The sequence below is a fragment of the Haliotis asinina genome, chromosome 10, assembly GCF_037392515.1.
Source record: "Haliotis asinina isolate JCU_RB_2024 chromosome 10, JCU_Hal_asi_v2, whole genome shotgun sequence".
Taxonomy (NCBI): domain Eukaryota; kingdom Metazoa; phylum Mollusca; class Gastropoda; order Lepetellida; family Haliotidae; genus Haliotis; species Haliotis asinina.
Window position 1 is genome coordinate 20,937,317 of NC_090289.1, and position 19,200 is coordinate 20,956,516.

The 19,200-nt window shown below is 39.9% G+C and overlaps 1 protein-coding gene across 2 annotated transcripts in view; it reads right to left on the reverse strand.

Annotated features, from left to right (window-relative positions):
• The window catches only part of LOC137297669 (obg-like ATPase 1), a 310,380-nt gene that overhangs the window by 151,665 nt on the left and 139,515 nt on the right, over positions 1-19,200 (reverse strand). For both annotated transcript variants that reach the window (XM_067829580.1, XM_067829582.1), the window contains exon 7: positions 10,718-10,792. In XM_067829580.1, the coding sequence (XP_067685681.1) occupies positions 10,718-10,792 (75 nt within the window). The remainder of the gene's footprint in view (positions 1-10,717; positions 10,793-19,200) is intronic.

The following is a 19,200-nucleotide window of genomic DNA, read 5'->3' on the forward strand; positions in this document are numbered from 1 at the left end:
TAAGACAGAATAACCTGTGAGGAGCTCTCTGAACTGCATCCCATCTGTCCGAATACCTAACGGTGACAGGGCAAGCTTGGAATACACCCTTAATAAACCTCTTCACTTGTGGGTGTTCTCCCACCAGTACAGCAGTAGAAACAATTAGCACAGACTAAGCACTTCTGGCTATATTAAGACTATTATAACTCAAACCTACAGTTTATACAGGAATTCTAACACCATTTCTATATGGGGAGAAACTGAATCAACTTGTTTCCTTGAACAAAACTTAATCCATCTGTCCCAGTATATCTTGTACAGTTTGCAAGTACTTCCTCGCCAGGACTGCAACATAACGTCAGCAACCTGCCGAGATATTCTTCTCTCTTGCAAGGATTTCCTGAGACTGGGAAAACTCCCTAGTATCATCTGATTCAACTCTGGATGAATGTCCTGGCTGAATGGGAGGCATAGGGCTTGCTTTCCCCTGGGGATCATCCTGGGTCTGTCAAACAGAAAGTGTAGTAGATGAGAAAACCAAACCTGTGATGGCCATACTGGGGATACAATGATACCAGTAGCATCATCTGCAATGACTTTCTGAATGAAACGTGATAAGAGACAAAAAGGTGGAAAACAACAGAAATCTTTTCAGACTACCAGTTGAACATAAAAGCATCAACATGAACCGCTCCAGGGTCTGGATGCCATGATTTATATCTATCTATAGAGTTTATTGTTCAATCTTGTAGGAAACAAATCTGTTTTAGGCTTTACTGTCTCAGTAGACACATTCTTTTCAAACACTGTCATTTCAAGGGAACACTCAGTCCTATCTGAAAGCCTTCTAGAAGCATTATCTGCTTTCACAATATCAGTAAGATGAGATATGACAATCTTGACGTCATTATCAATGCATTGCTTGAGTATTTTCCTTGCAATTTGATTACGTGATACCATACCACCCATTTCTCTTAAATAGCTGACAGCTGTAGTGTTATCACATTGGATATGAACAACTTTCCCTGAAATTTGTGTTTTGAAGGACGTAAGAGCTAACAGAATTGCTTTCAATTCCAAGATATGTGATTTTGAATTTCTGATGGTGTCCATCTACCATTAGTGGTGGCACCATTGCAACAGGCACACCAGCCTTCTTTACATGCATCTGTCTGCAATGTGATACTTGGTTACAACATTACAATGTCTTCTCGTGAACCCTGAATATTTTTATTCCACCACTGGATTTGTTCCTTCCTAGCAACTGAAAGTGTCACTAATATGTCAAAATTCCAACCATTCTATCGCGAAGCTCTTACTTTATCAAGTTTTCAAGTTTTCTGTAATTCCATTTTTCATATCCGACCGCAGGAAAAGTACATATCACTGTTCCATTGAAAACTGCCAATTCTCTAATTGCAATTTTCTTGTCATGTTGGAGCTCATGTCCTAAACATACCTGAGGGCTTGCCTTCTCAGCCACGATTACTTTTATTCTGACAGAGTCAATGGTAAATCCAAGAAACTTGATCTTTTGACGGGTGTAAGTTGGGATTTGTTAACATTCACTATGAACCCCAGTTTTGTGAACAGAGTGATGGCAGTGAATCCATCTTCTCTACAAAGTAACTTATTTTCATTTGAAATCAAACTGTCATCTATTTAACCTTGGTAATTAATGGCTTTTTGTCTAAATGATGAATAAATTACTTTTGTCAGTTTTGCAAAGATACGAAGGGTTGATGCAAGGCCATTTGGCAGACAGGTAAATGGATACAAAGTCCCACTGAATATAAATCTCAAATATTTTCTGTGTGAGTTGTTTATGTCCACAGAGCAATTTGCATCCTGTAAATCAACAGATACTTGTGAATCCATTTTGAAATGATGGTACTGTATATGTTTGTTCATTTCTTTGAGAATACCACTCTAAAAGAACCATGTCTCTTTTCAAAAATATTTGAAACAAATTGCCCAGTTTCACTATGAAGTTTTTCAATAATATTACGAACAAGATATTTTTTTATTCGTTCAGAGGCAAACTTTCTTTCTTTCTTACTGAACTGTACTGATTTTGGTTCTGATTTCTGCACTGGCAATTAATTATCAATGAATTTAAGGTTTGCTCCCAATACAAACTGCAATACTGTCTTATCACTTGTCAGTTTAGCCTATTCACGGATAAAATGTTTCAAGATATCTGCCATATTTGTGTTGTTCTTATCAATATCTGGCATATCGCAGGTACATTCACCTACCTGAATGGCTCTCGCCTCCAGCTTGCTGGGGTCGTCTACTTCCCTCTCCCTCTTTTTTGTTGGATTGAATTGGTTCTGTTAAAAAAAGTCTGGGAGGCATCCTCAGGGAAACTGTCATACGAATCCTCTACCCTGTCCACCAAAATCAAAGTCAAAAGGTTGACTGTGATGGACACCGCAGGTCTAACGTCTCTGAAATCTTCTGACTTTCACCAAGCCAATTCATGACATCAAGATCTTTGAGATTTTGCACAACTTAGTCACCAAACAATATTTCTCGTGTGCTCCATGATGCAGGCGAGCAAAGTGCTCTCCGCAGTGTTAAGTTGCATGTAACTGTAAGTAAGGTGGCATATCCATAATATTCAACTAGTCCCTAAGTAACGTAAGCACCTTCTTGAAGTGGGGTTTTGGAAGCTCTGATATGTCTGCAATCAGCAATTCCATCGCGTGGACCGCAGCCGTCGAACTTTTGATAACACCATTTTGTATTTTCTGCATTTTCGTGTCAACCACATGTGCGTGACCCCCAAAAATTGTCCCATATCACCTACTTTGAATGGCCCACAACTGCAAGTTCCAGAACTCATTAAAGAGTTCTGGAGCTTGCAGTTGTGGGCCATTCAATGGCTCAGGTGAGTTTTCATTTGCTCATTCACTGTAGATCCATTTTTGACATCCATATTTTGTTGGAGATTGACTAAAGAGGCCAAAATGTCAACAAGGTATTCTGGGATATTATCCCCCTTCTCTGTCATATAACCCAGACTTTCATTCAGGTGGTCAATGCCATTAATCTCCTTATTTTCACTGCACATTGTTTTTAATCAACATCATCATTGTGTTTATCAAGCAACACCACAATAGGGTCTTCCGTGGAAGGTTTGACAGGTAATTGTCCTGAATCTAGACCGTAACCATCCTCCTCATAATATTCAACACTGTCACGACAGTTGTTATCACAGACCCTCATGGAGTTTAGTGAAATTATTTTTCATGTTACTGCTCAGCTGGCTCAATCCAGAGTTCATCTGCTTCATTTCCAACAACATAGCCATCATTGTTGTGTGAATGAGGAGGTGTAGATTTGATTGATTTTTGTGAGTTAACTTTGCTCTATGATTTCTCGTCAGACTTGGTGCTTTTCTTCCCACGTGGGGACGAGAGCATGGCCTCAGCCAGTTTCATTAATCTGAATCTACACACAATTCTTCCAAGATAAAAGTTTTGCCATGATACCTTGGGTCATAAGCAGGCTTGTTTCAAGTACGTGATTATTTGAATCACATAAGTATATATAAAGTCACCTCAGGTCTTTACATCCAAATAGAAGCTCTCTGAGAAAGCGTCTGAATATAGCTCAGACTGAGACAGCTCTATGCACTTCGGCAAGAGACTGGTTGTGGAGTTGAAGTTGTATGTTGTCTTCAGGCTGTAGTCTAAGTCACTTCACACACATGAAGTTGTTTACAACTTTAGGAGCTTGCTCCATGTGCTCTGTGGATGCCTGTGATCTGCTCTATCAGGTTTGTCCGCTTGATATTTGGTGTAACATATGATTTTACACTGCTCCCAACAAGGGCAGTTATCTGTGATGAAGATGGAATGATCTAACTTGCGATCCCTGCACAAGGACTGGAGTCTGGGTCGACGTCTGTCTGACTGTCTTTTTTTGAAGGAAGATCTGCATCTGTGCCCAGGCCGTCTTCTGGCGCTGACAGCAACTGCAACCCTACTACCAAAGACAGCTATGAGAAGAAAAATCTTCTACTTCATAAGCTGAAAACTGCCAAGAATCCAGCATGCAGGATGTCTTTCTAGGTCATCTGCACTGAAGGCTGCACTAGTGTGAAGTGCTTCCATTGCTTGCAGGTCTTTTCTTTGTGCGGGTTGTATTCTCCATTGTCTGCATTAGAGTGAGGGTCTGAAGTTGCACAACGGTCTGGGTCTGAGCACAGGTCTTTTACTAAGCTGTCTGTGTCGGTGCTACCGCCACATCAGGTTGTCAACCCAGTGTACTTTCGGCACAGGATGATCTGTGCCTGCATACAGGATGTCTACTGGATTGTCTGTACAGTTATGTGTTTCACAGTTAGGATGTCACAATGCTAATACCTCTGACACAATAGTATTAGACCTTGCTTGACTCGCGGAAAGCTGAGTGTCACCACACTGATTGAATTCTTAGGAAAGAAGTACTTTGCTTGATATATTTTGCTAATGTTGGGTGACCTATGTCCCGTGTAATTACATCGGACACAGTTTACAATTTTCTATTTATTACACTAACAAGTAATTACAACAATACATATTCAATACACAACAATAATAGTAACGGACATAGACGTACCCTGTGAACATAAAGATGCCATACAGAAACTGGTAAGATGGAACATGGACCTTTTTGCCAAGAGTGATCTAGACTTAATGCATACTGACACAGTGAGAGTGAAGATAGACATAGGAGACCACCCCCCTCATCTGGCGGAAACCATATCACACCCCGTTAAACAAACACCAGATTGTGGACAAGGCCACTAACGAGATTCTAGAGGCTAGGATAATAAGACGTTCCCGGTCCCCTTGGAGTTTTCCTATAGTTGTGGTTGACCAAAAAGATGGCAGCAAGAGGTTCTGCGCTTCCCTTAATTGATGACATACTTACGTAATTAGGAGATGCAAGGTACTTCACAACTCTGGATTTGAAATCTGGGTATTGGCAGGTGCAGATGGACCAACAAAATAGCGAAAAGACCGCTTTTGCTAGTCATAGAGGGCTAATTGAATTTTCAGTGATGCCCTTTGGCCTATGCAATGCACCGTCCATTTTTATGGAACTCATGAACATTGTCCTAGAAGACTTGGAGGCATTTGCGATAGCATACCTTGATGACATTCTCATTTTTTCAAAGACTATGGCTGATCACATCGATCACATTGAGATCGTATTCCAGCGGGTACGACAGCACTCATTGAAACTGAAGCTTGCACAATGTAGTTTCACCAAAGCAGAAACTCATTATTTGGGGTTTGTTGTTAACCAGCAGGGCATTAAGCCTGATGACAAGATGGTACAGGCTATTTGCAAGATGAATTCACCAACATCAGTCAAAGAGGTACAAAGCTTCGTTGGCATGTGCAGCTACTACCGGAGGTTCGTTCCAAACTTTTCCAAAATTGCAGAGCCTATTATTCTTCTGACAAAGAAGTATGCCGGGTTTTCTTGGACTGATGTCTGTCAACAGGCATTTGACTTTTTGAAGAACAGCCTCACAATTGTGCTTCTATTGACACACCCAGATTCCTTGAAACCATACATACTCCACACAGATGCAAGTGATAACTGTATTGGTGCCTGCCTGGCACAGACTCATCATGATGGTGATGAGAAACTCGGGAGCATCGAAGTGGAAAAACCTATTCACTTCTCGTCGCATAAACTGACAGACACCCAAAGTCGCTGGTCCACCATTGAGAAGGAGGCATTTGCCATACATTATGCCCTACAAAAGTTGGATCAATACCTGCATAATGCCCAGTTCACCATCAGAATGGACCACAAGCCTTTGAAATATCTGTGACAACCTCCTATTACCATCCTCAATCAAACAGCAGAGTTGGATGATTCCATCGAACATCACATGATGGTCTTGCTAAAGAGCTGGAAGATGATCTGACAACTTGTGACCAGTACCTCAACCAAACATTGGCTGCTATAAGATTCAATATCTGTAAATCATCGATATTCTGCCCATTTTTCCTGCTCTACAACCGTTATGTGGTGTTGCCAGTGGATAATCTGCTATAGCCACGAAGGAAGTATATGGGCGAGGATGAACATAAGATCGTGCTCCAACAACAACACAAGTCATTTGTGTTGGTGTACCAGAACATAAGGAAGGCAAAGCAGAGACAAGCTAAATATGCGGATAGGAAAAGTAAACCAAACCTTATTAAGGTAGGAGACCCAGTTTACTACAGACAGAACCAGCGGAAAAGCAAGCTGCAGAACAAATGGAAACCTTTCTATCCCGTTATTGATACGATCTCACCTGTCACGTACATAATTCGTAGTCAACATGATGGCTCTACAACCAAGGCACATGCAGAGCACTTGCGCATAGCAGATTTAACAGAGTGGGACATCCCAAAGGATTCTCAAGGCTACCCAAAGGGGACTACAAGGTATGTGTTTCTCCTGTCATCAGAATCAAGTTCCAAATCAAGATGACAGAACCCAACGACCAATGGGGAGAATTGCGAAGTGTTACCGCCACCAGCGTTCAGACTCTGAAGGACACATGAGAAATCACGAGGGTAGCAATGGTTCCACCCATGACAGCGAAACTGATGAACCCGCCAGACGATCAGACACACCATCTGATGATCACACGGTTGGCATGGTTGACTGCAACCTGACAACCTCTAAGTAAGGATGAAGCAAAGGCCAGAAGACTACTAGAGGCAGTGGCGGGACTATTATATGGCTTCATAATAGTTAGTCAAAAAATGTAATAAAAGAATGAAGGGAAATGTGTAACTAAAAGGGCGTATACTGGTAATGGAAGAATATTGTCAACGCGTTCATGTGTGGTTGGTGCGTCAACTGGGGATCGGCTCATGGATAGGATGACAGGAGAATTAGCTGATGATTTTGATGAACATTATGTTGACGAAGACAAATGAATACGTTGAGGACTACGAAGGCATAGTTTAGTTGTTCAAAATTCTATAGTTGGTTTCACAAGACATGACAAACAAGTATACATGAATGAGGTGAGCGGACTTCCAGCTCAACCCCCGGGCCTTTCCTGCGAGCGGCATAATCCTTGAATGCCGGTCTCCACACTCACATCTCACCTCCAGTATAGATGTGAACATACATATATATAGTTTTTAACAACAATAGACAGGTAAAGATTCAACAATGGACAGATAGAGAAACAATAGCACTTCCTTCTACAGTTGATGTGATGACAGACACAGCCAAGGGGGATGACCAATAAAGGCCACAAATATCAAATACAGTAATTAATGGAAGTGACAAAGAGGAACAAGGTAGCTGACAAAACAGTGTACTCTGCGGTAGTGACAAAGATCAAGATTGCAGATTGAATAATAATAACTAAATATCATATAGCCTGGCTACATAGTTTTTGGTCTGTAGAAATATTTGGACATGGCTGTCCTGAAGTAGACACTATAACAATATAATAGAGAGATCCATTGAAAGTAATGTAGGCCTTAGCATATGTGTTTCTATATGTGCTAGATTTGGTTGTAAACATGTCATTCTGATGTTTCAAAAATGAGCATGGGTGTTCTTCGCTGTTGCTTTTATAATTGGTGTAGCCAGTGGCAGTGTGATCTTTGAAAATGTAATCTGTCAAAAGTAAAATATTATCACTACTACTAAGTTGAAGTGGCTGATTACTTTTGTCATGCTTATCTTGACAAATGTCATAAGGATATTGAAGCTAGGGCACTTTTAGTTCGTACTCTTGTGGACCGTTATCACCACAGAAGCAACAAAGGTGTAGAAAGTATGTTCGTAAGATTAGACAAAGAGGTAACCAGCTTGAATGACACTCTGGGTAATTGAGAATTAAATTTTGGAGAATATAAGAAATTAACAAGACTGCGACGGTCCCTATTACCATTTATTGGGTCAGCCATGAGTTTTTTGTTTGGAACAGTCTCGGAAGCGGACATTTCTACTGTCAAAAAGAATATTGGTAAGTTAGCCCAAAGTCAGGAAACACTAGCACATGTTGTACATGAAGGCCTAACTATACTAAATTTATATAGAGTTCTGATATACTAGAATAGGCATGTAATCAATAAGATTATCAACAGCGTACACAGAATGGATTGTTGTTAACGTATCACTAACTCTAAATGAACGGAAAGATAGGTTTGAATGGGCAACAGTCACTTATATGAGTTTGAGTATGGTAATTGCGGAACTACAACAAACCATTGAAACCACTGACTTATGTAGAACATCTTCAGCTTCAACTTAATATGCTCTCACGTGGACACCCATCACCAAGTACAATAAGCCTAACACTGTTACAAGCATTATTACAGGATGTGAAATTCACTTACCTGTGTTTATTCTGTGTTTCATTGGCTATTGTAGGTTACACCCATTTCTGTATCAGTCAACCAATCATAATCTTTGTATTGTTTCAAATGTAGTTAAATAGTCTCCACCTTCATTTGTCCATCAGCAGGGTTTAGACTCCCAACAAGGGTCAGCTCTAGCCCTCAGCCCAGAGGGTTGTACCAACTCTCTGTGGCCACCCTTGTTATTCTATCTCTTATAAATAGAATTGTAATTAGCTTCTTGTGACTTCTTGTGACAAACCAGCATGCCAGTTAGATAAGGGATTTCACAGGTACCCTCACTTGGACCCATATCATAACAAGACCTACAGAAACAATTATGCAGATGGCTGAGCCATCAAGACTGACCAAGGGGCTATATAGAGGGAAGTGGCCAGGCAGAAAGCAGAGACGTCAGGGCTGTCTTCCAGCCACCACGACTTCCAGGCCAAATAAACAAGAATTACTCCTTCCAAACTTCTTTGTCATTCCTTACTTTGTTACAAAATTTGCCGTGACAAAAGGTGTAGGAAGTTCCCTCAGAACCAGCAAAATACAACACTGACAAGTTTGATATTTTCAATGATACTTTATATTAAGCAAACAAAGGCAAGAATAGACAGATTCACAAGAAAGGTTTCATGTACAATACAATGGTGTCAATTCTAAAGTAATGGGTCACAAACATAATGTCAACTCACCTAAGTCTTGATGTGAGAGTGAGAAACAGTTATGCAGAATGTAACACAGCGAGCAGTCAGGCAGCATTTATGTAGATCAAGTGTTCATGGAGACTGGCAGATATGTACTCTAGTAAAGCGAATATACTCTGTGTATATCCGTGTCGACAACACGACAACATGGCAACTGGCCTTTATATACAAAGTCATTCATTCAAGAATTTACGAGCACATATGACCATCGCCATCAACGTAGATTCTTCTCAGCCAGTCTCCCGAAAGTCAGAAGTTAATCAAAACACAAAGTCAAGGGCAGGTAACTCTATAGCACTTCCTTAAAGGCCTGCAGCCAAAGTACTAAAAGTAATGTGACCCATAATAATTATCACTTAAAACACTAAATGTTGTGACCCAATAGCAATAATAATTAAAATACACTCTCAAAACAAAAGCAATCACTAACATTGTGTTTACTCAAAATGAAGTGGAGGTGACAATAAATTGATACCCAAACATGTTCTGTTTTGCCAAAAGTCATAATTAGTGTAGCTGGACGATCATATGTTTACAAACTGGGTTCCAAGCGGAAATAGCAAGATCACATGAAATCTCATTGGTGACAGGTTGAATTATTCCATGCATACAAACTATCTAGCAATACACCAAACTGCTGTCACGTAACCTTAGTTATGATTTACATTTATTAAGCACAGCCTGCAATTAAAATGACACAATACTATCATGTATTTCTCTTCATAAAACAATAGTTTCAGGTACTATATTTTTTAAGATCACTGTATCAGAATTCATCTGGATATATGTTGGGTGTGTTTTAACTAAATCACTGCTAGGGGAATGTGGGAGCTACACAGCTGATTGCTATTTCTACCATTGTATGCAAGACAATTATACACTGTAATCTTCATCCCTGCATATGAGACAATTCCTAGCAAAAACAAATTAGAGCTGAATAGATAAATAATCTTGTCTAGCGATGTTTTTACAAGAGGAGGACTCACAAAACAAACATAACTGGGTTGCTGATCATGCAAAACATGATGACAGTCAACTTTGTTGAGTTACAGTACACATATAAAGAGTTCATTGAGATATCAGTGCTTCTTGAACAGGAACGTTTTTAGGAAGGACTGAAAGCTGGGTATTGAGGGGGATTCTTTGAGACACACATGCATATTGCTCTAGAGGACAGTTGATGTATAGAAAAAACGTCTATGTCCTGCATTCATGCATTCATGACAATAGATTTGCTGATCATGAGATACATGCAGATTGCTCCAGGGAACAGCTGACATATAGAAGAAACGTCTATGTCCTGAATTCGTGCATTCAGATAAACCCTGTTAAGACTAGAGAGATAGGATGGAGCTGCCATGTTAAGACCTCTGCAAGTCATAATAAGGATCTTGTATTCAATCCTGGCTGGGATTGGTAACCAGTGCAGATGAATGAGGATTTAGGAGATGTGGCCGTGTTTGGTGAGCAGATGCTTTCTGGACTATTGTAGGTGAATTCACAATGAGTGTAGCTCTGTTGGATGGTGGATAAGTCATGAGAATATCTGCTTTGCTATCATATCTTCCATTACCGTCAAATACTATCGTTTTCAGATGTATCCAAACATTTATGGTTATTTCATGCCATCTTGGCCAACAATTAAGATGTTCTCACCTCCTTTGCATCCCAGCTTCCTTGACGAACCCATTTTTTGCTTTCCAACAGTGTCCGAACTTTCAAATAACAATCCTGAAAAGAAATATTTTTAAGAAAATAAAACCGACAAAGACAAAGTTCCACTAGTTCAGTTTCATGAGAACAAAATGCTGATGAAATTGTGTCCATGATGTTGAAACATGACATACAAGTATCTAAGTAAATGAATGATCTTTAAAACAAAGTAGCCATTACCTGAAACAGAATTCTTTATATCTTTTATGTCTTAACTTCCTTCACTCACTAAACTGTTATTCATACTAATTATTAATTACATTAATTATTTTCTGTCCCTTTTGACAGCAACATGATTGGGAAGATTTAAAAAAGCTTGATGAACATGCGGACCTCGCCTTTGAAATGTCATGCTTGCATCCCAAGTACACTGTTGTCAGGCTCCCCATTATTCTTTGTGCCCTTTGTTTTGTACCTCCTGAACTCTTGGCACTGGGCCCGCTTGCACAGAGCAATCTTAGTTACAATCAATCTTAGGCCCCTACAATCAACTTTACAATCACCATACAACTGCCCTAATCCACTTGCACAAAGATGATCTTAAGACGGCATGGACTTAAGATCGCGATCTTAACTACGATCAAACTCTTCAACATTGGAGGTAAAAATTTCTTAAAATTGACTCCTGTCTACAGTTGTCTGCAAGAGCACATAGCATGCAGCGCAAATAAAACGTGGAACTGGTAACTGGCAATCCTTCCTTAATCGCACGTTGCAGATTTTTCATGAAAACAAAACAAAATAACCTCCCCCTCCACCAAAAACCAAAACCCACAAATCCTTGAAGGAAATGATAACGTGGAAAAAGGAAATGATAACATGGAAGGCAACTTATATTATCACTCATACCTCGTGGGCTATTCTCTAATTTTTCATTCTAATTTGATTTATGAACTAAGATTGTGATACTGCAACCACAGAAATATCATGTTTTATGAAAATATTGATATACAAACAAATACATTAACAAATGTGAGTCTTGAGTTATTGACCTAATAATCAAGCAAATTAAAAGATAACATATAAATGAAATCTCCTTATGATATAACAACTAAATGTACCATGATTTGTCAGTGGCATCTGGCTGGTGTTATTTGGAGTAAAATCCCAAATATACTTATTTTAAGGGAACGCATGAAATAGCTGTGACTTTTAATCTTTGAAACAGTAAGAGAAAAGTTCATACAGATGAAAAGGCTTATGTCAAGTGATGAAAATCAATATCGAGTGTGTCCCCCATGTCTCTGGAGAACTGCTTGGCATCGTCGTGGCATGCTGCGAATGAGTGTACGGATGGTACCAATCGGAATTCTACGCCATTCTTCCTGGAGAGCCACGAAAAGTTCATCCAAATTGTTGGGTTGAACAGGTCTGTCCCGAACATTGCGGCCAAGAACATCCCAAAGATGTTTGATGGGGTTAAGATCAGGACTTTTAGCCGGCCATTGCAACACCCGGACACCTGCAGCCCTCAGTCTGTCCCGACAAACATGAGCGATGTGAGGGCGGGCATTGTCATGCTGGAACTTGAACATTCGACCTGCTTTACGCGCAAAAGGGATCACAGTCAGGCTCAAGATCTCATCACGATATCATACACCTGTTATCCTGCCATCAAGACGCACAAGATCTGTTTTGTGGTTAAAGGGAAACCCGCCCCACACCATAACAGAGCCCCTCCAAAATGATCATGTTGTTTAATGGTGCAGGCACTGTGACGTTCCCCAACGCGTCTCCAAACTCGAATTCGACTGTCATTATGGTCAAGTGTGTACCTGCTCTCATCACTAAACATGGTATTTCTCCATTGACGTACGGTTCTTCCTCCACGGTTCCGTGCCCACTGCAGTCTCAAGTGCTTGTGTTGCTCAGTCATGTTGATTCTAGCCAATGGACTGCGGCTTTTTAGACCAGCCGATTTAAGACGATTACGTGAACAAATTCTGACGTTTGTTCTTCGCCTGAATTCCGTATTGATTTTGGAGGATTTGAACCTGTCTCGCAGAGCAATAAGGAGTAGGGTCCGGTCATCCGGGTGGTTTTCTTTTTCCGGCCCCGACCACGCCTCATTTTGACGTCACCAGTCGCTCTATAGAGATTCCAAAGTCTGGATATCATGCTAACAGATTTGTGAAAATTTGTTGCAACCTGTCCTAATGAGCTTCCACCATTAACCATGCCAGTTGCCTCCCATTTCTGTGCCAAAGTTAAGTACTGTCTCGCCATGTTAACAATGTTTTTAACCGTTGTGTTTGACAGTGCACATACACGTCACGTGTAAATCTAAGTGCATGTAACTTTAGGAGCATGTAGTGCACATGCATGGAAAGCATTATGGTGAGTTTGAGTGAACTGCTCTTCACGAAAACGACAATACATGACACTGAAGTTAGTAAACAGAAATATTGAATTGCCCAAAGAAACATGTGTTCCCTTAAATTTTTCCATGGGTATATATCCCACAAGCATTAGATTTGTAGAGATATGAAAGGGTGACATGACTTTTGGAGTGTTGTGGAAAACACATGACAGGGAAATATGAAAACAATATTATTTCATGTGTGTTGTATGTGTTGTTAAATACTCATCCACAGTATGTTAATTACTTTATGCTATTTTGTTGATAATCATTTTTTCTTTTTGCTAAAAAACCTTTCATGCAAATTTCACACACCACAGCAAGTGTATTTTTCCTGTTTGAAGAAACTTGTATTATATTTCAAATGCATAGATTAAAACCCTTGTCTCTTGTCAGATTTAATTTTAGATTTTAGAAAAAAAACCAAACCCATAATTTTGTATGTTATCCAACTGTAGATTATTTTAATTATAAACTAAGACAAAATCACTGACCGATAAGAAATATATGTGGAGATCTGCGATGTCACAACATAACATACATTGTATTTGGGCATGGCAGAGTTTACAACAACAACATAATATGCAAAGGGAAACCACTCCCATCTTGCATAAAAACTAAGATATTTGCCCTTGTGTTATTGACAAGGTCATGGCCACTGCTAATCGCATGCAGACCATTACTATCATTTCCTTCTTTGTCAAAAAGGTATGGTGTTCATACTTTTTCCAACACTGAATTGGTTCCGACCAATTGTAAGTTCTGATTGTAACTTACAATGATCTTAGCCTACAATTGCTTTGTGCAAGTGGATGGGGATTGAAGCCAAAGCCTAAGATCGTTTTGTGAAAGTGGGCCCTGATCAGGAGTGCCCGGGTTCTCCACTAGAAGCACCACCCTTCTGACTCAGAAGGCAGAGGGCAGCAGTGTTGGGGGAGCCTTCATATTCTGTGAAAAGCTCTTGGTGGGTTCCAATAGGCAGCGTTTCCTGGAAGAAGTCCCATTCGCTGTCTGGGCTGTGTGTAGAAGGGGCAATAAAAATAATGAGATCGACTGATGGTGCCCATCAGGAACTTTGCATGAGCAAAATGCTCAAGTGGCAGAGGACCCAAAACTTCTGATGGATATCCATGTCAAACTTTTTCCTCATGCTGAAGGAAACTCTTCCGACAATGCGCTGACCACAAAATTTCTGACTTAAACTCTTCTCCTTCCTCAGCGGCAGCTCTTTCCTAAAACCCTGTTTACATTTTGTTGAATTCTATTTATGAGGAAATTTGTGACTTAACTTTGGAAAAACAGAGGCCAATTAAACAACTAAACATTTCTTTTCTTATCACATGTTTCAATACACAATACAAATTATTAACAGGGTGTTAATAACATTAACTTTGTGTCATCATACTGCTCTTCTAATGAAGTTACATTCACAGAGAGCAGAAGGGAGCAAGATTGGATGTTGGGGATGCAAGGATCAACTTCTTGTTCATTATTTTGGAAGAGGCTAAAACATACCACAGCAACTTCTCCATGTGCTGGACTGACTATAAAAATTATATGACTCTGTCCCTCACGAATTGATTCTGAAGCCTCTTCCGTGCATGAGTTGCTGGTTGACTCAACTTGAAATGTACTCACAAGGGCAGGTGCAGAATTTGGAATCTATTCTAATCTGAAGGGGAATATTTCAGGGTGATTCCTTCAGTCCTTGGCGTTTTTGTATGTCTTTAATCCTTTGAGTTTTCTGCTCAATAGGGAGGAGGGTTACCATAAATCTCACTTAGAGAGACTCTATAGTTCAAAGCCAAAGCCACTAATACATTTGCTGTGCCAGTTCTTTCCTATTCACCTGACTAGATGGATCATATCTGATAACAGAGCCGACCATCCTCGGTCCTCTCTTAATCGTCTATACAGTCGTGCCCCGTTTATCTGAAGACTTGTGTTTTTATTGAAATTGTCCACACAAGCAAATTTTCGGATATCTGAACCACGGGCCATATGTACAAAGAAATGTACAAAGAAACATAAAAAAATACGAACAGAGTAGGCATCAAACATAATCTTTATTGAGTACACATACACAAATATCAGTGCATACATGAAATGTCTCATTACCATGTCTTCTTGAGGGTCCTCATTTGATTGGATAATATCCACATGGTGAAAGCAGTTAGCAATTGTCTTTTTCGCTCACGGCTGTCCAGGCTTGCTTGATCATCCAGATTAATTAATTAACTCAGTGTCTCCTTGCTACTCAGAGGTAGTTAATCTTCTCACTCTTCAAAGACTACCGACTTCTTTCATGTCACGGCACGCGAGGCCCTCGATAGTCGTGTGTGTAAACACACATGTGCTCAGCCATCCGGATATACGAGACAAAAATGCACATAATTTAGTGTTTTGTATGTGAAAATGACCGTATGGTTATGGAAACCAGAATTCCGGATAGGTGAGTAATTTCACAACGTTGTGAATTTGTTTTAAGAAATTTTTGTTCGGAAGGCAAGTTTTCCTGATATCTGAGGTTCAGATAAACGGGGCACAAGTGTATATGCCAACCAGTTCTGGAGGTCAGGGTTTGATTAATGTGGAGGCTCTTCATGATAGAATTTTATTGTGTACTTTGTACATATTTACTTATCAGATGAGCCTATGGTGATGCATGTCAAGTCTCATGATGAAAGCAAGGAATTTCGTAGCTATTTTAAGCGTGCAAAAGTTGTTGGACACAATCTGAAATTTCTGGTTGATTTTGCTGATGACGATGTATCGCTGGACAGTACAGCGATTGGAGTAAACCAGGTGAAGTCCATCACCAAATCTGTCCATAGTTGGTTCTTTGTGGAGGAGGTGTCTGAGAAGCCATTGCATCCTGTGTACATGCAGTGTGTGGAATAGAACTGCAATCCAACCGATTCCTTCACCTGGATGAAGTCAACTGGTCTCAAATGTGAAACTGAGGGCTTCTGTTTCGCTGCTAAGGACCAGTCACTTCCCACTCGCGATCATCAGAATGTGATTTTGAAAGAATATATTTTCATGAAATATTGATTGTGCAATGAATTTACAGAGACTGTCCAACACCTTGTCAGTGGATGCACTTCCTTGGCACAAACAGCATATCTTAAAAGGCATGATGGCATGGCTTGCTGCTTTTACTATCTTTGATACCACGCCTTTGACTCCAAGGTCGTCCATGCTACAACTCTGAATATGTCCAGGGAGTCATGGAAAATGATGCTTTCAAACTCGATGTAAGAGATGTTAACCTGCTTGCAGCAGGTGCAACATAAGATACAGACCTAGTTGCACCAGCAAATTTCCAGTTGCAACATAGTGTGTTGAAGCATAATAGGTTTCGGTGCACATAAGCATATATATCCCTGATGTAGTACCCATGAAACAATACCAACACAGAGACATAGCTACAAGGGCTTGTATAGCTGAAAACAAAACATCCTGGGTCCAACAAGCCTACACTGATATCCATATACATGTAAAGAAGAAAGGAATGTAATGCGCACAAAGTTGTCAAACACCCACTTTCGATTATGGGTGAATTCTGGGTGGGAAATTTGGGAATACATAGCCGCAATTCTTACTGAAATAAAGCTAGATAAATTCCCTTTCAAATAAATCCAAAATGATCAATATTGGTGCACTATGTACCAAGTAACTTCGCTTGGAAATCGGGAAAAGACAACTTCTTCATTTGTACGCCAATAACCTGCGTTCGAAAATCACCGCCTCTCAGAGAAGAAATACTACGTATTTCACTCAAAACACCCAATTTGCACAAAAACACAACCTTTCCGTAGTCCGCTTTCGTTCTACAACCTCTCATGTTTTATTTTCAGCAATATAAGTCCCTGTGGACATAGCTGATCCCTGTTTACGAGAGTGAGTGAGTGAGTTTAGTGTTACGCTGCACTCAGCAATATTCCAGCTATATGGTGGTGGTCTGTAGATAATCGAGTCTGGACCACACAATTCAGTGATCAACAGCATGAACATCGATCTGCGCAATTGGGAACCGATGACTTGTGTCAACCAAGTCATCAAGTCTGACCACCCGATCATGTTAGTCGCCTCTTACGACAATCGTAGTTGCCATTTCTGGCAAGCATGGGTAGCTGAAGGCCTATTCTACCCCTGGACCTTCATTGGTCCCTGTTTACCAAAACTGTCGCTGGCCAAAATATTTTGGTGCCATAGCAACTGAAACTTAAGAAGAAAAATGACCTGACATATTTATGTTTATCATGTTAGATTTATCTTCAGCAGTTCAAAAATATGTTGAAAAGCCACTTGCCACAGGGCAAGTGACTGTAAGAAAGTAACTTGTCTTGCATAATTTTCCACATTCCCTGATTTTAAGACACAATGCTTGATGTTAATGTTTACTGGACTATTTATCAAAGAGAGATAATTTCACTCTCTGCTCCACTTTATTTTTATTTGCGAACTTTAATAGCTTCATTGTGAGCATAGATGAAATTTAGTCCAAGAATATTTGCAGTTTGAAACCATTAAGTGGAAATAATCTAGTAGTCCATAGACAAGTAAGATACCTTTATTTGATTGCCCAAAATGAAAACTGACGGGATTTTTGAACCCCTGATCTTTGTTTTATTTCTCAAAACCTGACTTATAGATAGGTTGCACTTTGTAACACTGGGCTGCACCATTGCAAGTAAAAGCACTAAATCGAGCCCTGAAATGTCTTTGGAATAGGCTCACATACATTCTCAGAAGAATTCCAGCCATCAAACCTGGTCTTGTCCTTTTTGATAAAGCCAATTTATTTGATTTATACAACTGAATTTTCTTTACCTCTGTCAGCAACATGACTGTCAAGATTCAGGATGAGCATGGTATATATGCGGACCTCCCAAAGACACTGTCATCAGGCTCCCAGCTCGGTGCCCTTAGTTTGGTACCTCCTGAACTCGTAGCGTTGACCAGGAGTGCACGGGTTCTCCACTAGAAGCACCACTCTTCTGACTTCTGAGTAATGCAGAAGGCAGCAGTGTTGGGGGAGTCTTCATATTCTGTGAAAAGCTCTTGGTGGGTTCCAACAGGCAGCATTTCCTGGGAGATGTCCCATTCGCTGTCTGGGCTGTGTGTTGTAGGGGCAAGGGCCCTGAGCTGATGATGAGCCTTACCAGCTTGACTGTGCCAGGTTCATCCGAACCCTCTCATTTTATCTTAATTTGTAAAACATAATACTCAAAATTTATACAGCACTAAATCAAACCATAAAGTGGGTAATTAAAGTGATACAAAATAATAATAGCATTTGAGTTAACTGTGCAGTGAAAAGAGATGTGTTTTAAGATGTGATTTGAATGGAGAAAAGAGGTGGGGACAGTTTTAAGGCAGGGGGCAGTTTATTCCACAGCGATGTAACAGAAACTCTGAAATGAAGCTTTCCGTAAGAAGCCAGTCTATAAGAAGGAATTTTCAAAAAGAATTTTCAATTTGACTTATCAATCACAGTTGTCAGGATGGTTTGTATGGGGTTAGCAGTTCACAGATATATTCTAATTGTTTGATGATGCCTAAAAGCAAACTGGTCCACAGTCCGGGACCCATGAAGATCTGGGAAAGAACAGGTCAGGTTATAGTGAAAACGGACCCTCAGCAAAACCTGCCCCCCAAAAATTCAAGAAAAAGGCCATCGCTCAGGAGAAAATGGCCACCACTACTAGAGAAAACAGGGTCAGGGCTTAGAGAAATTCACCATTCTATAAAACAGAAAACTGAATGTATTTCAGTTTACTTTTATCAATCCCTAAATAAATATCATAATAACAATTATAAGATGGTCATGGGAAAGTTCCATATTGTATATCTACAAGTTGTATTCATGCATTACTTATTTACCACTCTTCATTTGTTTGTTTCTGAACAATGCAAAATATACTATAATGCTATGGTTTTTACACAGTTTCTTGTTATTGATAGTAGATGTGGTGATACGTATACTAAAGAGGTACCTAGAACAGATAAGAACCTTATCTATCAAATAACAATTTTTCAATTCTTTCTTAAAGCGATATAT